This window comes from Aptenodytes patagonicus, chromosome 3 (genome assembly GCF_965638725.1).
Source record: "Aptenodytes patagonicus chromosome 3, bAptPat1.pri.cur, whole genome shotgun sequence".
Classification (NCBI taxonomy): domain Eukaryota; kingdom Metazoa; phylum Chordata; class Aves; order Sphenisciformes; family Spheniscidae; genus Aptenodytes; species Aptenodytes patagonicus.
Genome location: NC_134951.1, coordinates 40648333 through 40667659, shown reverse-complemented (window position 1 = coordinate 40667659; position 19327 = coordinate 40648333). Strand labels below are relative to the sequence as shown.

The 19327-nt window shown below is 43.2% G+C and overlaps 1 protein-coding gene across 4 annotated transcripts in view; it reads right to left on the bottom strand.

Moving 5' to 3' along the window:
• Nucleotides 1-17945, bottom strand: part of TPBG (trophoblast glycoprotein) — a 35989-nt gene extending 18044 nt beyond the window's left edge. The window contains exons 1-2 of one of the 4 annotated variants that reach the window (XR_012994870.1): nucleotides 15336-17066; nucleotides 11857-11917 (exon numbers count right to left, since the gene is read on the bottom strand). Coding sequence is in view for 2 of the 4 variants with exons in the window: in XM_076333140.1 (XP_076189255.1) it covers nucleotides 15859-17161; nucleotides 17920-17945 (1329 nt within the window). In the remaining 2 variants the exon portion in view is untranslated. Of the gene's footprint in view, nucleotides 1-10668; nucleotides 11918-15156; nucleotides 17162-17551; nucleotides 17602-17919 lie in introns of those variants that run through there. The other 3 variants (XR_012994871.1, XM_076333140.1, XM_076333139.1) reach the window with 3 other exon arrangements.
• Between the last annotated feature and the right edge of the window lie 1382 nt (nucleotides 17946-19327).

Sequence of the window (19327 nt, the reverse complement as noted above, 5' to 3'; positions counted from 1 at the left end):
TTTGTTAAGCTTCAGAGTTAACATCTACAGCTACTAATGAGGAGAGTTCCCATCTCTTAGAATTACTGCTCAGAAACTCCCGTCTGCATTTGAACGTGACCTCTGTTAACTGTAGAGGTGAGGTATTAATGAAAGCTAATTCATTAACTAATTCATGGAAGCTAATTATGCAGGAGCTTAAAAGGAGTTGTGGAACTACATATTGTGGTTGTATTACTGCATTAAACATTGGGCTCTGACTTGTGTAAACAGGCTTAGGTCACCAGATTATAGGCAGCTCTTGTTGATGAAAAGGGATGGAGAAATTTATCGCATTTCATAATATAATTTCTTTAATAATGTTTGGTTTAATCAACAAACCTTGTACAAAAAAATACATATAGATGAGTAATAACAATTTCATATTTATATAAATAAAAATACAGCTTTTACAGTTTCATTTAACAAGTACTTTTCAAATGTTACCAATGAAAAACTCAATGAGAATACGCTCTGATGAAACATGAACTGTATTTTACAGCATGAAGTGCTGTTTCACGTAGCTTTGTAAAAACATCTTTTCATTGGATGAAGCAAACAACTTGGAACTGGTGTGATCATTTTCATGAAGAAGGACAACTTGAGGTGTTACTAAATAACTATACTGAAAACCATGCTGATTACCTAGGTGGTCATTGGCTTCTGAACAGCATCTGTGCCACTACTCATAAAATCAAATTTTTCCATAGGGTGGTACGCCCAGAAGAAAGTGAACTGATGGCTCCTGTCCATCACCTATTTCACCATTTAAGAAAGGTTTTTGTATAGTATTTTGGAACTGAAATTGCTATTTGTTCTAGACTTCTGCTCTGGGAACGCCCTGAGAGGCTGCTCTGACAGTGCAGAGCAATAAAGCACACATATGGGCTACAGGAACGCTGGGACAGTCCCCAGTGAAGACTTCCCATTACCAAAATCCACATACTGCCGAGTGTATGATCTGGCAGCTCACTGGAGCTGTTGGACTGACCCAAATGCTTCCCTCTCTGCACGAGCAAGAAAAAGAGAAATTCTTACCTGAAGACACTCTCCAGAAGGGACGAGCCATGTCTCTCCAAGCCACAGAGGGCACATAGAGCCAGTCTGTGATTAAGCACCACCACAGACCAACCACTACCTCACTTCATGGTTTTAACCAGCAGATCTGCATATGGACCAGGCAAAGTCATTTGGCTTCAGGCATTTAGGAAGCTGACGTCCTCATGATCTTAAAAAACTGTGAGCGTTCTCCAACCGCTCCTCCCTTCGCCTCTGCTATTCAAGATCCCACGGCATAGCCCTCCTGCTTAAGTGTCCAGCCTCTTCCTCCAAAGGACAGCAAAAAATTGTGTCTATAGGAGCAAACGTGGGGCAAGACATTCACAGGGATGAATTTTCCAAGAGAACAACTTGGCAAGCAGAGGGTCGTAGTCGCTTGAATTTCAGTTTGCCTACTTCCTGAACCAACAGGTAAAACAATCCCCAAACTGCTTTAGTTGTCCTCTAAGTCACAATGTCCGGAATTATTTCAGTCTTTCCTAAAGGGTGTGTGTGTGTGTTTAATTATATATATCTGACATAAATTTGAAACACATATATGGAAAGCAAATTTGTGTCATAATTTGATGAGCGAATCATATTCACCTTGGTGATGGAATTTTTAAGGACGTTTAGCTGTAGTGCAAGATGAGCCTTAGGACTTACTGGGGCCTTTGGATGAGATGAATGTCTAAAAATGTGACATAAATCACACCGTTAGAGGAGTATACTAATCTCATTTTACTAAAAAAGTACTAACAATTGGGTTTAGCAGCTCATTGTATTAAACATCTTTTCTAGTGATGAGTCAGAAGAATTATGAGACAAATTACGATCTGCTCTTGCTGAACAGAAAGTAATGTAAGTGAATCACCTGCTCTCTCCAAGCCTTCCTCCCCCCTCACGAATTAAAAAGTATCATTGATGCGACGTGATCATAAGCAGAATGTACTTGAGCTATTTCAAGATAATCGAGGCGCAGTGTCCAAAGAAAGCATGTCTAGTTGTTTTCCTTTGGAGTGGATTTAAAATTTACAAGACAAAATAAAAAAGGCTTGGGAAAACCATCCTCTACCTCCTGCTGCTGTGTGTTAAGGCTATTTTACTTGTAAAAACAATGCATTACTTTGTGCTTGTGTTGCTCCAAAGTTCAGGACAAGCTTATTTTGCTGGCCAGGAATATGAATAGTTTGCTCAGAGAAATCACCTGCTTTAAGTATTGCATATACCTTTCTGAGCTCTCAGCTACCTTCAGATACTTCAATGCGCAGTTCCCACTGATGCCTATTACAGTTCCATACACAGATCCAGACCTTAGGAAATTCAGCTCTTTTGAGGAGGGTAACGTAAGGTGGCCAGCTGGAAAAAAAAGGGAGGAATGGAGCAGCTGCACACCTGCCTCACTCAAATGCCTGCTTACACGTGCTGCTGCGTACTCAAAAGAGCTCAGCTCCTGTAGAGGATAAATATTTGTTACAGCTAACAGACATCTTTGCATAAAATTAGCACATTTGGAAGCAGGTGAAAGAAAATAAATGAAAGAGAAGCAGTACAGTGTTTCTGTTACTTTGATACAAATACTTCAAAGCAAACTAGCCACAGCCCTTAAGACTTACTGGGCTAGAGCATCTCTCAGAGGTTTATGCAAAATCTCTTGCACAGATCTTTTTATCAATTTATTTATTAAAAGAAAGCTCACAATCCACTTCACTGCCGTCCTCCTCCACAGGGAGTTCGCTATAAGCACAGGCACTGTGATGGCTGAGGGACTGGGCACACCTGACTGTCCCCAGGAAAGATGGCACAGCTGGGCTGGACTTTGCCAAGGAGCCTCAGGCAGGGGCCAATGATGTTCAAAGGGGCATGGATTCCAGCAGAAAGCCTACTTCTGGTATAATCTAAAGCATCTGGAATGCTTTCATCCTCTTTCACTGCAGTCTTTTCACAACCTCATTCTTGTCACTAAATAGGACTTTTTTTAAAAGTATTTTTGTACCAGAGTTCTGTCCTGTATTAGTTTTTTAATATTTTCTTGAAGAATTGTTATGGCAAAAAAGAAGGTATATTTTTATTGTTGTTGTTGTTGCTCTTGAAAGAGGCAGTCTCTCTGGCAGAGTAAATTCTCCTGCAAAGAGTTCTGTATTGCTACAGCTAGACTTCTTGTACACAAAGCAACGCGTTTAAAGCCAACTTGGGTATCTCTGCATTAAACTGGAGGCTTTCCCCCAGTTTAGCATGCAGTATTTAGCTGTCTGAAGAAGAATTCTTAGGCCTGTCTCAACTTATCTCATTTAAAAACCTCTTTCCTGGCAGAGCCCTATTGTAACGTTGAGTACTTTGTGCCTAGAAGGTGCTATTTGCTCCATGCTAAGTGTTGAAGGAGGAGGCTCAGGGATTTGGGGGATTTGCTACACTATTCCAAAAGCATTGGTGCTGTTAAAGCAGGAAGTGTTATTGGGGAGCTAGCAAAGAAAGGGTAGCATATCAGTCTGCACAGCACTACCATTATTTATTTTGCAGGAGCATTTGGATGCTCCTGACAGAGAATAGCAACCCAATGTGCCAGGCAACGTGGAAATACAGAACAAAGCTACTCCCTACTCCAGTAGGGAGTACTCCACAATACAATAGTAGTACTCCAATACTTCACAATAAAAGATGACGGCACGCTTCTAAAAACATTATTCCTAATGTATGTAGAACATCTACCTATTCCTACTCTACAACACTTTATTGTTGAGTCATAAAGTTACCATTTGACCTCCACAAACTCCTAGTTTTTGCAGTATTCACAAGTTCTATTTTGCAGTATCCACTAGTAAAAACAAAGTTGCAAATGAAATCAGGGTAAGTATAGTGCCTTTTTCCTCCCCTTTTTCAAAGGCAGTCCTACATGTTACTACTTTGTGCTACCAGGAAACTGGCAACTGATGGGCTGAAGAGAGCTCCCATGAGTGCCTAGTAAAGATAACACCATGGAACATTTTCCCTGTCACCACTAGAGCTCTGCCTCCCCGAGCAAATCTAAATTATCTCTGCCAAGAATGATTTATCCCCAGGGCTCGAGGAAATACCTCTGAAGCTCCTGTTCTCCTTTTTGGAGTGCCCCAGGTCACACCGCAAGTCAGGCATTTTTGTGATTTTGGAATAAGGATGGAGCTCTAGTCCTCCCCTGTAATCAGTCTGGTTTATGTCACTTTGTCAAGTGACAAAACAGCCACAAAGCCAGGATAACTGGCTGCAAAAGGATCACCGGCAGTGTAGAGAGACCCTCCAATATCCAAAATTGTTCCTTTGCTAGCCCACAGACAGTGCCATGGCCCCAGATGCAGGAAGGCCAAAGAGCCATTACACGACGTCCGACATGGCCTCCTTCACTCTGATGGCTCTTGAGAGTTGCGAGGTGTTGGCGTAATGCAGAGGCCTCTCTCCTTTACAGCCCAGCAAACGGGCAATCCGGGACAACAGCAACACCGGGTCTTAAGTCACCTTTCACAGAGGTGCCCTCGCTCCCCAACTGCATTTGAAGATGGAGACCCCTTCGTGTTACAGAAGCAGGCCGTGACAGCTGGGCAATGCACTAACCATACCGGCACCCTCTCACAAAGCATAAACACCTACTCTCCCGTTGCCAAATTGTATTGTCTCTTGGTAATTATCCTGTCATTGTTTTGACAAGAAAATTCAAGAATATCCCAGTCCCTTGCTCTTTTTCTCTGAAGGCATACTGTCAGAGACAGAGCTACACAGATTTTAAGGAGAAAAAAAAAGTGTCAAAATATTGGCAGCATCCTCATGCTGAAGAAGCAATAAAAACAAAGTGGAGCCAAGGGAGTATTTTGTGCTAAACTATTCACCCAGGATAGGCTTCTGTCTGACTGTTTTACAAGTTATGAATTCTAAAGCTACTCACAAGACTTAATAGATGCTAAAAATTGCCATGCTAACCTGCGCTATCATTCCTGTTATCGAAAGTGTTTATTGCAAAACTTTACTGCAATAATTAGTTCTAAAACATTAGACTCATTTCTTTTACCTAAAAAACCCCCCCCCAAAACCAGTGAACAGAATATAAATAGCTTTTAATTAGCATTGTTTGTAAAAGCCTGCATGAGATAAAACTGAAATATTAGTTTCCAGCAAGAACTGCATGTCTAGCCCCTCCTGTATACAGGGAGCATGCGTTTTCATACATATATAAAAACAATATGAATTTTTAAATTTTAAAATGCATTATATAAATGTGTGTGCATATACACACATGTACATATATAAATTGAAAATGTATAAAGTGAATTTTATTTATTTGTGTCATTATGAGGTGAAGATATGAAGAACAAAAGTGTATGGGGATGTTTCCCCTTTTCTTTTAAAGGTAGTGAGGGCAATTCACAAGATGCCTAAGTTGCCTGCACATCCCCAGTTTACCTCGTATTCCTTACGCACTTAAACTGCAAAGCTCAGATCAGCACATGCTAAATTTTGGCTGATGCAGAAAAGACATTAAAACCAACCCTGAGGTGCAAATATTGTGCGTCCAGGAAGGTAAGAGGACGAAATTCATGTCCTTTTAGCTGGAGGGCGGGACACTGCTCAGTCAGGGTAAGGCAGGCTACGGCAGTACTGTCTGCATCGATACACCAAAATTACAGTCAGGAATAAACCCTCTGTGTGCAATACAACTGTACCTGCAATGAAATGAGGGGGAGACGTAGCTGACTGGCAGTTTCAGGTTAGAGAGTTCTTGTCTTCTGCACCCTGAGATAAGGATTTGGCAGGTTGGGAGAGTTGTTTTTGGGAGAGGAGAGGAAGAGGAGAGGAAGAGGAGAGGAAGAGGAGACCACCCCACAGGCTATTAGGGCACCCACATTTGAGAGCTTTGCATATGGTCCGGCCTCTCGCAAAAATCAATATGGCAGCAAACTCACAGAACGGACCCAATACAGAAGTGAAAACCTCATTTTGCTCCTGAAACACTTTGCCCTGAGAGCTGACTATATCATAACACCGAGGTTTCTGCTTGGAGCATTGCTCCTGTTACTAGGAGCAGTGGGGGTGCCTGCAATGGTGTAAGCTTAAGCAGGATGCTTAACGGAGGGAGTTTATTTACTGTGATGTAGTTAAAAAATTTAATTGGTAGGATCTTTACTCTTTATGTTTTCACTGTTTCTAAACAATAATTTTCCTATGGATTTCATCTTGCTCCCAAATTTATGCACAGCTTATGTTCTACTTCCTGATGCAAAAGAAAATTTTAAGACTATTATATTCCTTGGGAAAGATGAACATTTAGGACTAAATTAAAGTGAAGAAGAATGTACCTAACATTTTCTCCTGAAGCAGACAAAAGTCTTTTTGCACAGGAGACAAAACTCTCCAAGCAGCAGGCTTTCCAAAGGAACTTATTCGTCCAGGAATTAGGGAATATCACAAAGCTAATCAACCTTCTGCTTTAAGTACAATATGCTTTACCTTGCTTATGACTTCTCTCAGAAACATTAGGCAAGACAGCGCATACACTGTCCCTCAGCCAGTGTACACGCTTCCCTCAGGAGGGAAGGAGAGAACAACATTCATGCATTACTGGAAGGCACAGAGTGCAGCATAAAAATTATGGGAAGAAAATGTGTAGCACATTCTGGCATTGATATTTTCTGGTGACCTAGATTAAATGTTGATGCGTGAATTAGCTGTGGCTCCAACAACGCAAAACCCTGAATAAACCTAAATAACCCAAAACTTCTGAAAGAAACCATACCTTCCTCTACTTCAGCATCGCTAACGTTGCCACATCGTTCTTCCGTGAGGGCAAACGGCAAAAAGGACTGTCATTACAGGAGATTTTTGGCTCTACCACATTTCTTTCTTAAACAGTTTGTTCTGTCAAAGATCTTCCCTTTTCTACTTCTCCCCTTTGCATGGTAGAATAATGGAAAACTAGATTGGGAGGGTCCTCAGTAGCATTTCTGTACTACTCATTGGTCTCTTTGCACTGAACACTGCCTCTGCAAGTTTCTGTGTTTACAGTGTCTAATTTATAATAATGGTGTTGAAAGTATAATAATGAAGAACTATGTGAAGCCAATATATTTCTGTGATCAAAATTTCTTGAATTCTCATCAATAATGAGATCAGTAACTATTACTATTTTGAGAGATAAAATTTTTGCCTATTAATTTGATTTACATTAACCAGTTGTTGTTTGCTCCAATTTTTCTTCTAAACCACAGAGGAGACACACCGTTTTCTGTGAACTCTTACACAACTCGTATACGAACAAACCTAGAATTGCTGTGGTGGAGGTGGTGCTTCACACCTATATCCAAAAACTTTTGGATATCCTATATATTTTATCAACTGCTAAATGATAAGGACAGTTTGTATAGCTCTCTACAGTGACTAATACTCACTTTTGAGTCTTCTCCTGCCCATTAAAACAACGATTCTAGCTGGTGAAAGCACCAGTACCATCTGCTCTAAGCTGGTGCACCACAGCATCATCTGTGTGTCTTTGAAATAGGTCACATCAATTCACATTACTCAATGTCATTTATCAAATCCTACCTGCTATCTCTGCGATTTTGATCAGAAAAATTGCTAAAACTACAACAACTAAAGAGCTTTATTAAGAACAACAGTAACCCCTACTGGATTGTGACTGTCTCCCTGGAAACCTAAAACACCTTGTACTGCTTCATGGAAAAGGCATAGCCCGCCTAACCACGATGAAGGACAAGTCATTCCTCTGCTTGCAATAAATTTCAGTGTCATCATTTCCTGGATTAAATTGAAAATCCTGCTGAATTTACACTCAAGCTTGCTGAAAGACATCTGTTCCTTGCAAATTCAAATTCAGAGCATTTTTTTTGTATTTACAGATAAGTTGTGAAACCAGGCCTATGCTAGCTAGTTTGTTTCTGCATTAAAAATTACAAGTACTAGAACTTATTTCTTTATGTGCCTGAAAATAAGGGCCTTCACATATGATTAATAATCTAAACAAATTACTACAGTTTGTAGTAATTACTACAAATGAATGCATGTCCTAAACTCATCTGAGTCCTCTTCAAGCATATTGGGATGTGTGCGGGGCTCCAGGGCGGAGAAATCGGAGCAGAGGTACCATAAGCTATTGTAATAGAAATCTCCTGGTCTTGTTAAACAGCACATACATCAGTATCACGAATTCAGCATTCCAGTTCTTTCTGCATATGTAGCATTTCTGACAAATGAAGAATATGTTAGCAGAGCTATTTTCGGTGACATTTTACTATCCTGTCAGAAAAGTTTGAGCACTGTTTCTGCAAGTTTTTTTCTAGACTATCGCCTCAAAGTAAGATCTCCTTTTTCATTACTGGAAATTGGAATCAGAGAGTTCCTCTGGGCTACCACAGAACCTTTCTGGTATGCTGGAAAACTAAACAGAAAGGGACAAACAGGAAAAGAGAAAACCTGAATGAAACTCTAACAACAGATATAACCTTATTAATTAATCTGCTTAGCGATAAACATTCAAGATTTGATTTTATGCGTTACTTGTTTCATAGAAATTCTACCCTTGCTTACCAATGTGAAGTAATCAAGCTTGGTCACAATACAAAGGTGATGGAAAAAAGGCATCTGGATTATGGATGATTAAGTAAGTGAGCTGGAGAAGAGGAAGCATATTCTGCATAGACGGTGTTACAGAGATCTCAATGAACCTGAGAAACAACAGAGAGAGCAAAGACTGGGGAATTTCAAAAGCTCTTACAAGTATTTATATTCTCTCTCAAGTATATTCTGGACACATGCCTTTTCACACTGAAAACTGTTTTTTCCACGTTTAGTTCAATTCATCTTAAAACACTGTAATTTTCCAAAAGGTGTTCACCAACTTTTGAAAATGAAGCCCCTTTAAGCTACTTTAAAAGCAGAACCCCAAATTGTGGCCACTTTGGAAAATCTTGGCCGCTCAGCACCAGTTTCTGTTAACTTGCTGCTAACGGCCGCACTAGGTGTGCAGCAACATGACGCATGCCTTAAGTGCTTCTCAGAGACATGCCTACTCCATTTAGGCACTTACGTCTCCTTTCCAACGTGTGGGAAAAAACAGGCCCCTAAGCTAGCCAACAGAAGGTACTGGAGAGACTGGTGTGCCTCGGACTCTACTCCTCTTCAGTCTCCTAGTTTTACATTTTATATATATGTGTGTGTGCGTGTAAAATGCATATATGTATATATAAAACAAAAATTCTTGTTTTCTGATGTTTAAGAGCTCTCTCTTAGCCCGCTCCAGGGTAACAAAAGCACCCACCTCTGAAAATAGGGAAACATAAAAGCACTGGGGAAAAGCCACTGACTTAAATGGATTCAAATGTGTAGGTATCTGCAGGATTCGGTTAGTTTGTTCATAAGCTGTTAAGGAGAACGAATGAAGACACCTACCTGAAGAAGAAAACTGTCAATGTAGTAACTACTTCTTTTTCCTTCTTCAAAGCAAGCTTAAATTGCTCAAATGCCACAAAGTCGTGTCAGTTCATGGCTGCTTACAGCGTTCTTGCAATAAATGGTATTTTTTCTTATTTTAATATTTCACTACCATTACTTGATGCTTTTACATTGCCAGCATGAAGTATATACTGCATTCTGTTAAAATGTCTATTTGACATTTGATAATGTCAATTTGACAAAAAGAGTTCTTTATTGCATAAATGCCCATGATTTCATGTAAAGCTACCCTGGGCTATGCCATAGATAAAATTTCTACTAGAACAAATGCAATATGTGAAGTAGACTGTGGACAGATACTAAGACAGATCAGTCCTAAGATAAAATCTAGGACAAATTAATCCGTCACGTGTAAAGCCAAACATCCTTCCGTGTTAGGTGTCCCAAGAATGTGAAAAAAACAATAACAGCAAACAACTTAGACACAAGACTAACCAAGTTATCAGCTATGCTCCTGGGACAGCCCCAAAGAATCACTCCGTCCTATTAAAATTTCAGACGTCTGCACAAGCTATCTGTGAGAAGATGAAATTTCATCCTTCCCTTTGAATTTCCAATCTAAATATCTGCATTTAAAAAGTTTTAAGAATAAAAGAGTTTGCCATCAGAATGCTTTTTTCTCTGGAGTTTACCGTTCATTCTCTGTTTCAGCAGTACTTTTCTTTAATAGTTCCTTCACAGTAAGAAAATTCATACCATCAGTAATCACAGTGCCTCTATATTTCACTATGTAAATATGTATTTGAAGACTTTAAAACACAGTCTGATCTAGTCATTAAAAACCTGAAAATCCATTACTGTTAAATTTAGAATCAGCACCTAACTTGAAAACCAATACCACATATTAAAAACTGAAAAGCTATCAAATTATGTCCAAAATAACAAGAACGATTAAAACACAATCCCTTATATTCACTGACCAAATTTCTTTCTAAAGAAATTAATCAGGCTATATAGATGGAATTTGCTTTTTCACTATTCTATCATGCAAATTCACAGCACATTCATCAATTTGAGCCATAAAGAATACTACACCTTTAGCAAAGACCTCAATATCTGCACGGATTTACAGTAACTAAATCAACAGGGTGAACATATAACATTTATACGCAGTCTGGTAAATATTTTATTGTGTTTTTCTTCAAGAATACTTTTTAATTAAGAAAAAAACTTCAATCTGAAAAAGTTACAGCAGTTTCTTGCACATCTAAAATTTCTAGAATAGTGAAAGAGATTTCTAACATTTTCACCACTGTATGTACTCAAACAACATTGCTAATTATGCATAATTACTAGAAAACACAAATCTGTTATTCTGTTAGTCTATCATCAGAAAGGAAAAGCTATCTAGTGAATACTTTGAAAAATATAAAATAATTGCAAGTATTAAATTATTAACTGCAACATGAATACACTGTCTAAAGTACCATCTTAATTTTCGTAATAGTTCCCTTTTTCTATTTAGGTTAACATTGGAAAGGCAAGGCCCGATTTCAAGCTTTGCCTACGCGACAGATGACTTCTGGCATAGCAAGGTTTTCCAAGGATGTGACAACATGTAAATTATAACACCGTTGAGAAAGCAAAAGCCCTTTTTAAGGACATACTTATACTGCAAACCTGTATTCTTACTTCTAAAAGCTCGGTGGGTTTTTTTCCACAGTGGGAGAGGGGTGCTGTGAGGTTTATTGCATTGGTACAAAGCACCACTTTTCTGCTACTGCTGTATTGACTCAGGAAGCTAGCAGAGTACACTTACTTCTGTACCAGCAAAGGATCCTCTGCTCCCACACGGTTTATGTCTCTTTTTAAAGCATGTGTGAAATATCTAATAAATGTTACACTCCCCAAACGGACTGCTTTCTCTCTTCCTTGGTGGGCTTTCATTGTTTGATTTCAAGCCAAGGTCTTTGCAACTAGTAAGCAAAAAAGGAACATTAAGTTATGGGCCTGATCTAGTCATTATTAAATCAGCAGGCGCTGAATTGAATTAAATCTTCTATTATATCCCACAAAAATCTCACAGAGGAAACACCTGCATTACAAATATTATAGGACGTGACTCCACTTGTTAGCAAAATGTTTCTATTTATAGCAACAGGAAGAAATTAGAGCTGTATCCATAAAATATGACCAGAACGTAACAGAGAACCAATCAGCAATTGTTCCTACTGCTAGTGTTGTGAATTCCAGTGCTGGAATGCCATTACAAAGGGATATCTCCGTTTCCTTCATGAGCTTCTCCCTTCAACCTTCTCCCATAGAATATAAATGTCATTTGGAAGCTTGAAACCGAAATGTTTTTCTTACCAAATGCTATTTTCCTTCATCATATGCTGAGAATGAATGGCTCTTCTTGAACATTCAGCTGCTAAAGAGAAAGAAAAAGTGCATATCAAATTTTCATTCTGTCCACTTTGACAAAGGCTCTTTTTCACGTTAAGGCTTAAAGGGAAATGAAGACGCTAAACCTCAAAATATAGGTGCAGTCGGACCGATTTCTCTACCTGTGCAGATTCATGATACTCCTTTTAACGGATTTCTGGAGAAAATGAGGCGAAGAAGAAATTATGCAGATGCATAAAGAGCAGAGTATACCACAGGGAAAATGCTGGTAGAATAATGACAGTTGGGATCCTAGCGCAGTCATATTTTGCATATATTGCCATGCCTGTCTTCAGTGACATCTCAGTCAACAACCGAATACAGGTCTGAACAGACTGCTTCGCTAGCTGGCACATCACTGGGGATTGTCACCAGTGCTTAAAAGGTAAATTACCTTGAACGAAAAGATTTAAAGTAGTTGTGCAAAACTTCAAATCACTTCTTGGATGTCAAAATTACTGGTAATATTATGGCTTGCTGAGAATAAAAAAAAAACCTCGGATGATCTAATATAAAGCTACCTTGGATAAAGAAAGATTTTGGGAATTTTCTGTTTCTTACCTGGCAACAGCGCTTATCCAAAGTACTTTAGGAAAATATATTAAAGCTATGTCAATTCCTTGTGCCATTCTTCTAAGAAAACGTTAAGCTTATTGCAAGGAAAACCAGTTTTAAGCAAGCAGTTGAACCTTGGACAAACCATCCTTTCTGCTTCTTAGCTGCGCAGCCTTCCCTGAAGATTTGCCCACTACTTTAGATGTTTTCTATGAAACATCAGTTTCATAGAAAGCGTGTCATGCAGAACTTTGGGGGTTTAGGTATACAAAACACATTTTAGAGGCATTTAGTGCTGCACGTGTTTTATTGAAGAATGAATGAATAAAACAGCCTTGCTAATTAAGCTGCTCTGGAAATGGTAATCAATTGGAATTTCAGGTGTCAAAGCAGAGTAAGGTTATAAAACGTGCTTCAGAAGAACCCTTAAACCAATGTTATTTTAAATGTATAGTTTTTAACCGAGTTCTGAAGCACTCTGGGAGCTACTTTTTAAATGTCTTCTGAGTACCACTGTTAACTATTTTGTAAAAGGAAAGGAAAACAAATTTCAAGCACTGTTTATGGAAGGGGATTTAAGATCAAATAATGCATCGTACAAAACACCAAAGCATTCACTGTTGGTCAAACACTGCAGGAGAACGTTATCCAACACAATACTGACACATGCTAACTTGTTACATCCTAATAAATACACATGTAAGCAAATGGCAAAAAGTATTTTAAAGTAGCTGTCACCAGGTCTAATAAAATTCTATTACAATGACTTCCTATGATACAAAAATAATAATAATAATAATCTCTAGAATAATAGGTGTAATACAACAGTTACACTTGCTCACTATACAAATACTCAGTCCATTGGTGAGAGACTGCGATTAAAGTCGTTGCCTATCCTTACACAGCTCTATAAATGCGTGGCTGTTACATTAACACATCACGGATAATTGCTTTTACTGTAGTTACTTTAAAGTATCTGTTAACAAAAACCAAGGAATTGCCCAAGAAATGGCTTGGTTTGTACATATTTTATCTATTATATTACAGGAGCATCTTAAGCAAGGACGACGCTCTGCCCCTCTTGGCACTGTACAAATAAGTGTAAGTTGATAATCTCCGAAACGACCAACACAACACAGCACACTGCATAGCTACTGTAAATTCTAGCTTCATACATAAACTATCGTATGTATACCAAGTATGAACGGTTTGCATAGTTGCACAGTAATAGTTATTCACACCGGGGTTTTTACACTATTCTTAAAATATGGGCAGCTAACATTCAGGCCAGCAGTCTGCTTTTTAAGAATCCACAAACTTAAATTCATACGCTGTTAACCTGATATTGCTCATATATTTAAATTACAGCAGGAGAAATAGGCTATCACTTAACTTACACTAATTGTAAAATACACTGATTTATCAAAACATTAATTGTATTTAATATCAATTCTTGTTTTTACTTTTGAGGGCAAATGTACAAAACTACATTAAAAAAAAAATCACTGCTATTAAATAAAGCCAGTTTAAAGCAACAGATAATTAGTCTGAACCAACTTGTGCTACTTGCTTTGTCTGAAGTTGCAAGGAGAGAAAAATGCATTTGAATAATACTGATGCCCAAAATAGATTATATTTCTTCTGATACTTTAAGGACTATTTTATATTTATGAGCTCTTACCAAAGGCATATATCTATGAGAAAACTGTCACTTTTGAAAGCAAAGGGAATTAGCCAGTAATTCATAAAATTTTAGAGATGCTCAAGAGCTTCAAGTAACAGTGACCATGGAAAAAGCTCCGCAGATATACTGATAGATACCCATTCACATCACACTTTTACAGTTGGTGTATTTTTTTCATTAAGAATCTACAAATGGATTAGAAAAAGTGCATTAATTATTGGTGGCTATTGGAAGATTCTTACTTTTCATATGTCATCAGAGTTGCGTATTAAATGATGCATTTTTGAAGTTTTTCTTTGCATGCTTTATCTATTTACAAGAAAATGCATTCCCAAGCAAGTTAATAAGCATGACCAACATACAATACTGAAATGCACCTGTTATAAGCTTTAAGATAAATGTGAAGTTCCATCAAGTTACTCGATGTAGATCACTACAGAACTTCACGAGTACCGACAGCTTAAAATGGAACAGTAAGCACTTAATTTAATAAGTGCTGCACTGATTTACAAGCCTGAAGCTCACCGAGTACACGACTGAGCTGCATTTAATTTAGTTCAGGACATGAAAGTATGGGTTTTTTTATAATAAACAATTCCGTTCAGGTAAAATTTTCTTTAGCCTACAAACTCCACAACTTAATTTGAATTATTTTTTTTTAATTTGGTGGAGAAGACCTTACGTAAATTCTACCAGCTTGTACCTTCCCAGCAAGGTGGACACTAGCATCCGTCTTGACATTTTGCAGTTGTTTTGAGAGAGCAGACTGGGGGTTTTGTGCCAAGTGAAAATGCTGTCATCATTGATCAGTGTAATTCTCCTAGCATATTTCACAAAATTATCAGACATTTGTCTCTAAGCTACACATTTGTATAAAATTTTACTCAGATTACTACTACAGGGCTATTACTTCAGAGACTATAAAGCTATCCACATTCTTAGATGTCCATACATTTCTCATCGAACAGCAAACTTCAACACAACAGTTCTTGTAAGACTGTTTATTGAATTTAATAGTTCAGATGGAGTTTAGATGCAGTTTGTATTAAAAAAACCCCTTTTCATGTAAACTGCAATCAAAAATAACTTTACAAAATAGTAAGAGACTTACTGAGATCATTAGTTTCCTAACATGTAAAACTATAAAGTATTTGTGCATGCTCACTATTTGATTTCCTTCTTTGTAACAGAGGAGTTGTTAAAAGGAGTTTCTTTGTTTTTTTAAATCTCAAGGTAGTCTATGAAATGGAATCGTTGTCATCACAATTCAGATATACAAGATCAAAACTGGCACAGAGGAACGTAACTTTTTTTTCCCAAAAAGTTGAGGCAGCTTTTGTTGAATGGTGTCTGCATCAGTAAATTTTTTTTATAAACTCTGGTGGCTTTGGAGCATCGGACAGAATCCTTTTTTTCTTTTGAGATCTTGCAAAAAATTCCCCACAAGTACAGACAGGTAAGGAGGGAGAGAAGTAGCAGCTTGTTTCTTACATACAGCCCAATGCCATGCGCAGCTGCTCAGCGTCTCAAAACAAAATTGAACTTGACGTCACAGGGAGGCATATCCCCCTCATGTTACAAGCACGTCTGAGATTTCTCCGGGGAGAGGGGAGCAAGCACGAGGGTAAAGCGTAAGTCTACTTTTCATGCATAGCTTCTGTGCGCTGCCCCATGTCCGCAGCGCTTCGTCAGACATCCGAGTTGGAGCTGAGGTTTGTTAACCTGGGGTCTGCATTGATCTCGTATCTGTAGTGGTAGCCCTCCATGTGATCCCTACAGGCATCTCTGATATTGTGCATCCACTTTTTGATTCCTTTTCGGTTCAAGTACAAAACAAGGAGGAAAATGGCCCCGATGAGAGCCAAGACTATCCCTAGGAAGACGTACGAAGTCTGTAGCTGGGAAGGCAGGTCTACGGGCACGGAGCAGTTCAGTTCCGAGCCGTTGATCTTCAGCAGGGCTTTGCCCAGCATCTTGTCAGGGTAGGCGCAGGTCAGGGCTTCTTTGCCCTCCACCTGGTCGCTCTCCTTGAGCCAGGCCACCAGGTCCTCGATGGCGCAGTCACAGACCCAGGCGTTGCGGCCCAGGCCGACGCGCTGGAGGGCGGGCAGGCCACGGAACTGGGCCAGGGTGCTGTTCCTCAGCACGCCCAGGGAGTTGTCGCTGAGGTTGAGGCTCTGCAGCTGGCCCAGCCCCTGGAAGGAGACGTTTCGCAGGCCCACCAGGGAGTTGTTGCTGAGGTCCAGCTGCCGCAGGGCGGGCAGGGCCGTGAACATGCCGGCGGGCAGCAGCAGCAGCCCGTTGTCGGCCAGCTCCAGGCGGCTGAGGTTGCGCAGGGCCCCGGACTGAAGCATGGCGGCCAGGCTGAGGAGGACGCTGTGGTTGCGCAGGGCCCCGTGGAGGGCCAGCTCCTCCAGCGGGCTGCCGCCCTCCCCGAAGGCCTGCGGGCTGAGGGAGACCAGGGGGTTGCCGCTGAGGTCCAGCTGCCGCAGGGCGGGCAGGGCCGCGAGGGCGCCGGCCTCCACGGCCCGCAGGTGGTTGCCGCTGAGGTTGAGGGCGCTGAGGTCGGGCAGGCGCTGGGCGGGGAAGGCGCCGGCCGGCAGGCGGGCTAGGCGGTTGCCGGTGATGAAGAGGTTGCGCACGTAGGACGGCAGGTCGGGCGGCACCGCCGTCAGGTTCCTGTTCACGCACTTCACCGTCTTGGCCGCCTCGGAGCACTCGCAGAGGGCCGGGCAGCTGCCGGGCTGCTGCGCCGAGCCGCAGCCCAGCAGGACGTGCAGCAGCAGCCCCAGGCAGAGCGCGCCGCGCCCCGGCATCGCGCCCGGCCCGGCCCCGCACACAACTTTCCCCTCCGGGCGCCTTCGGCTCCGGGCGGCGAGGCGAGGCCGGGGGCGGCTCCCGCCGGGGCGCTGCCCGCTTCGGGCAGTCCCTTCTCCGGGGGCAGGCGCTTCCCCTCCGGGGCAGGCTCCGCTCCGCTTCCCGCAGCGAGACCTGCGGCAGGGGACGAAAAGGAGAGGGCAGTAGCGGGGCGGCAGGGCTCCGCTCGCCCGCGCCCACCCGCCTTCCCCCGGCCCCGCGTCTCGCCCCCCGCCCCCGACACGTGGCTCGCCCGGGCGGCCCGGCCCCGAGGCAGCGCGGGAGAACCCGCCGAGGAACAAGTTTTTCCCCGCTTCCAGCTCATGCCGCCTCCTCCCCACCCGGCCGGCGGCTCCGCTGGCGGAGCACGGAGGGGACTGAAGGGTCTAACCCGCCGCCCACCTCCCCGCCTGCCGCCCTCGCCCCGGGGCTCTCCCCTCCGCTCCGCGCCACGACCGGTGCAAACTCCCGCCCGCAAAACCCGGAGCGGAGCGGAGCCGAGCCCGTCCGGTCCCGGTCCCTCACCTCCCGCCGCCGCTTCTGCCCCGCGTCCGAAGCAAACTCCGCCGGAGCCAGCCGCCGCCGACTGCCCCCAGCCCCGCCGCCAACTCCGCGCCCACCCTCGCCGCGCCTAGCCCTGCCTCCGCTGACAGGAGAAACCAACCGCCGCCCCGGCCGGGGGGAGCCGCCGGCCGCGCCTGCCCCGAGGGGAGGCTCCGCCGCCGCCCGCGCCCCGCCCGGCTCTCGCCCGCCACCCCCGCGCCCCCTCTTCGCCGCCGCCGCCACTGGGCGGCCGCGCCCGGGAGCTTGCCGGGAGGGTGTCCCGCCCCCGCTCCCGCTCCCGCTCCCGCTCCCCTCGTCTCCCGGCCCAGGTGGTGCTGCCGGAGGCTCACCTTGCCGCCGAGCGGAGTCGCTCCATGTGGAGCTCCCCTCAGCGCGGCGGAGGGGGCGGGTGGCTCGGCTCGGCTCGGCTCGGCACGGCACGGCACGGCTCGGCACGGAGCGACTCCCGGCCACCCCGCGAGGGGAGAGCCGGTGGCGGCGAGCGCTGCCAGAGCCCCGTGCTCCGCTCCCAGCCTTGGCAGCGCCGTACCTGTGTCTCGCCTCGACGCGGCGGCCGGGGCCGCGGGCGTCGCGCCGGAGCCTGGCTGCTGGGTGCCGTTTTCCGCAGTTTCACCGATCGGCAGTTTCACCGATCGGCGCGCTCAGGCCGGCAGGATTGGGAAATCCCGAAGGATTGGGAAATCCCGCCGCCCGGCGCGGCCCCCCCCCGAAGCCCGCCCTGAGCCCGGGTGCGGGGAGGAGGCGAGGGGGGTCCGCGGGCCCCGGCGGGTCTTGGCGTGGAGGCGGGGGCGAGAGCGGCCGCTGCCCCGACCCGTCTATCCAGGGAAAGCGTTTCGGGGGAGCGGGGAGCAACACCAGCAACAAAATACACCGAACAAGCTTCAAAACTAAAGCAAAAAAGAACCCCCAAAACCCGCCGGGATCTTCAGAGGTCCTACAATAAATAATAATAATCATTAAAAAAAAAAAGCCGCAAATTGACAGCTTAAGTCTGAGATTTAAACTTCATTATGGTGAGGAAAAAGCATAAATACCTATCTGTATGTAAAATATTTACCAGTTTCAGTCGCTATGGCTGTCCCAGAACCGCTCAGGCATGGCTGAACAATGCGGGTGGTACAAATGCTGTTTTGTAGATGAGTAACTCAATTGGGTTACTCCACGGAGGAGGTATTTGAGGACGAGGTGAATGGTGGGAGCTATCATGGGGGCTGTATTGGGCCACTGGTCCCTATGAAGTGATTGAGATAGTTAAATAACATCTAACTAATGCAGAAGACATACCAGTATATTGAAATAACCAGTTTCAGCAATGTGAATCCGAACGCTTTGGGTCTGTGACTCCTTTGGGCTTTCCTTACCCTTCTGATGACTGCTTACAGAAGATTTCCTTCTGCCCGTATGTCAGAGTTACGCTCCTGCTTTCCTGATCAACTAGGTTCCTTTTTTTGGTATAGTCAGCAGAAATCTTACAGCTGTCAAAAGCCATAGGGGAAATGAACAGATGAATCCCGTATGAAGTCTCGAGAAAATTGGCCCCAGAATCTGGGGAATAATGAGCTAAAACACTATTTCTGTAGGATTGTTCTCCCTCTCTGGTCTGACAGTGGTATTACGGTGCAGAAAAGTCGGGTTGGGGTGGCAGGCAGGGGCTGCTCAGCTGATAGACCAGCATGCTCTTTACATGAAGATGATGGAGAAAAGGAAATACGGAGCGGCTGAAGTAATAGTGATACA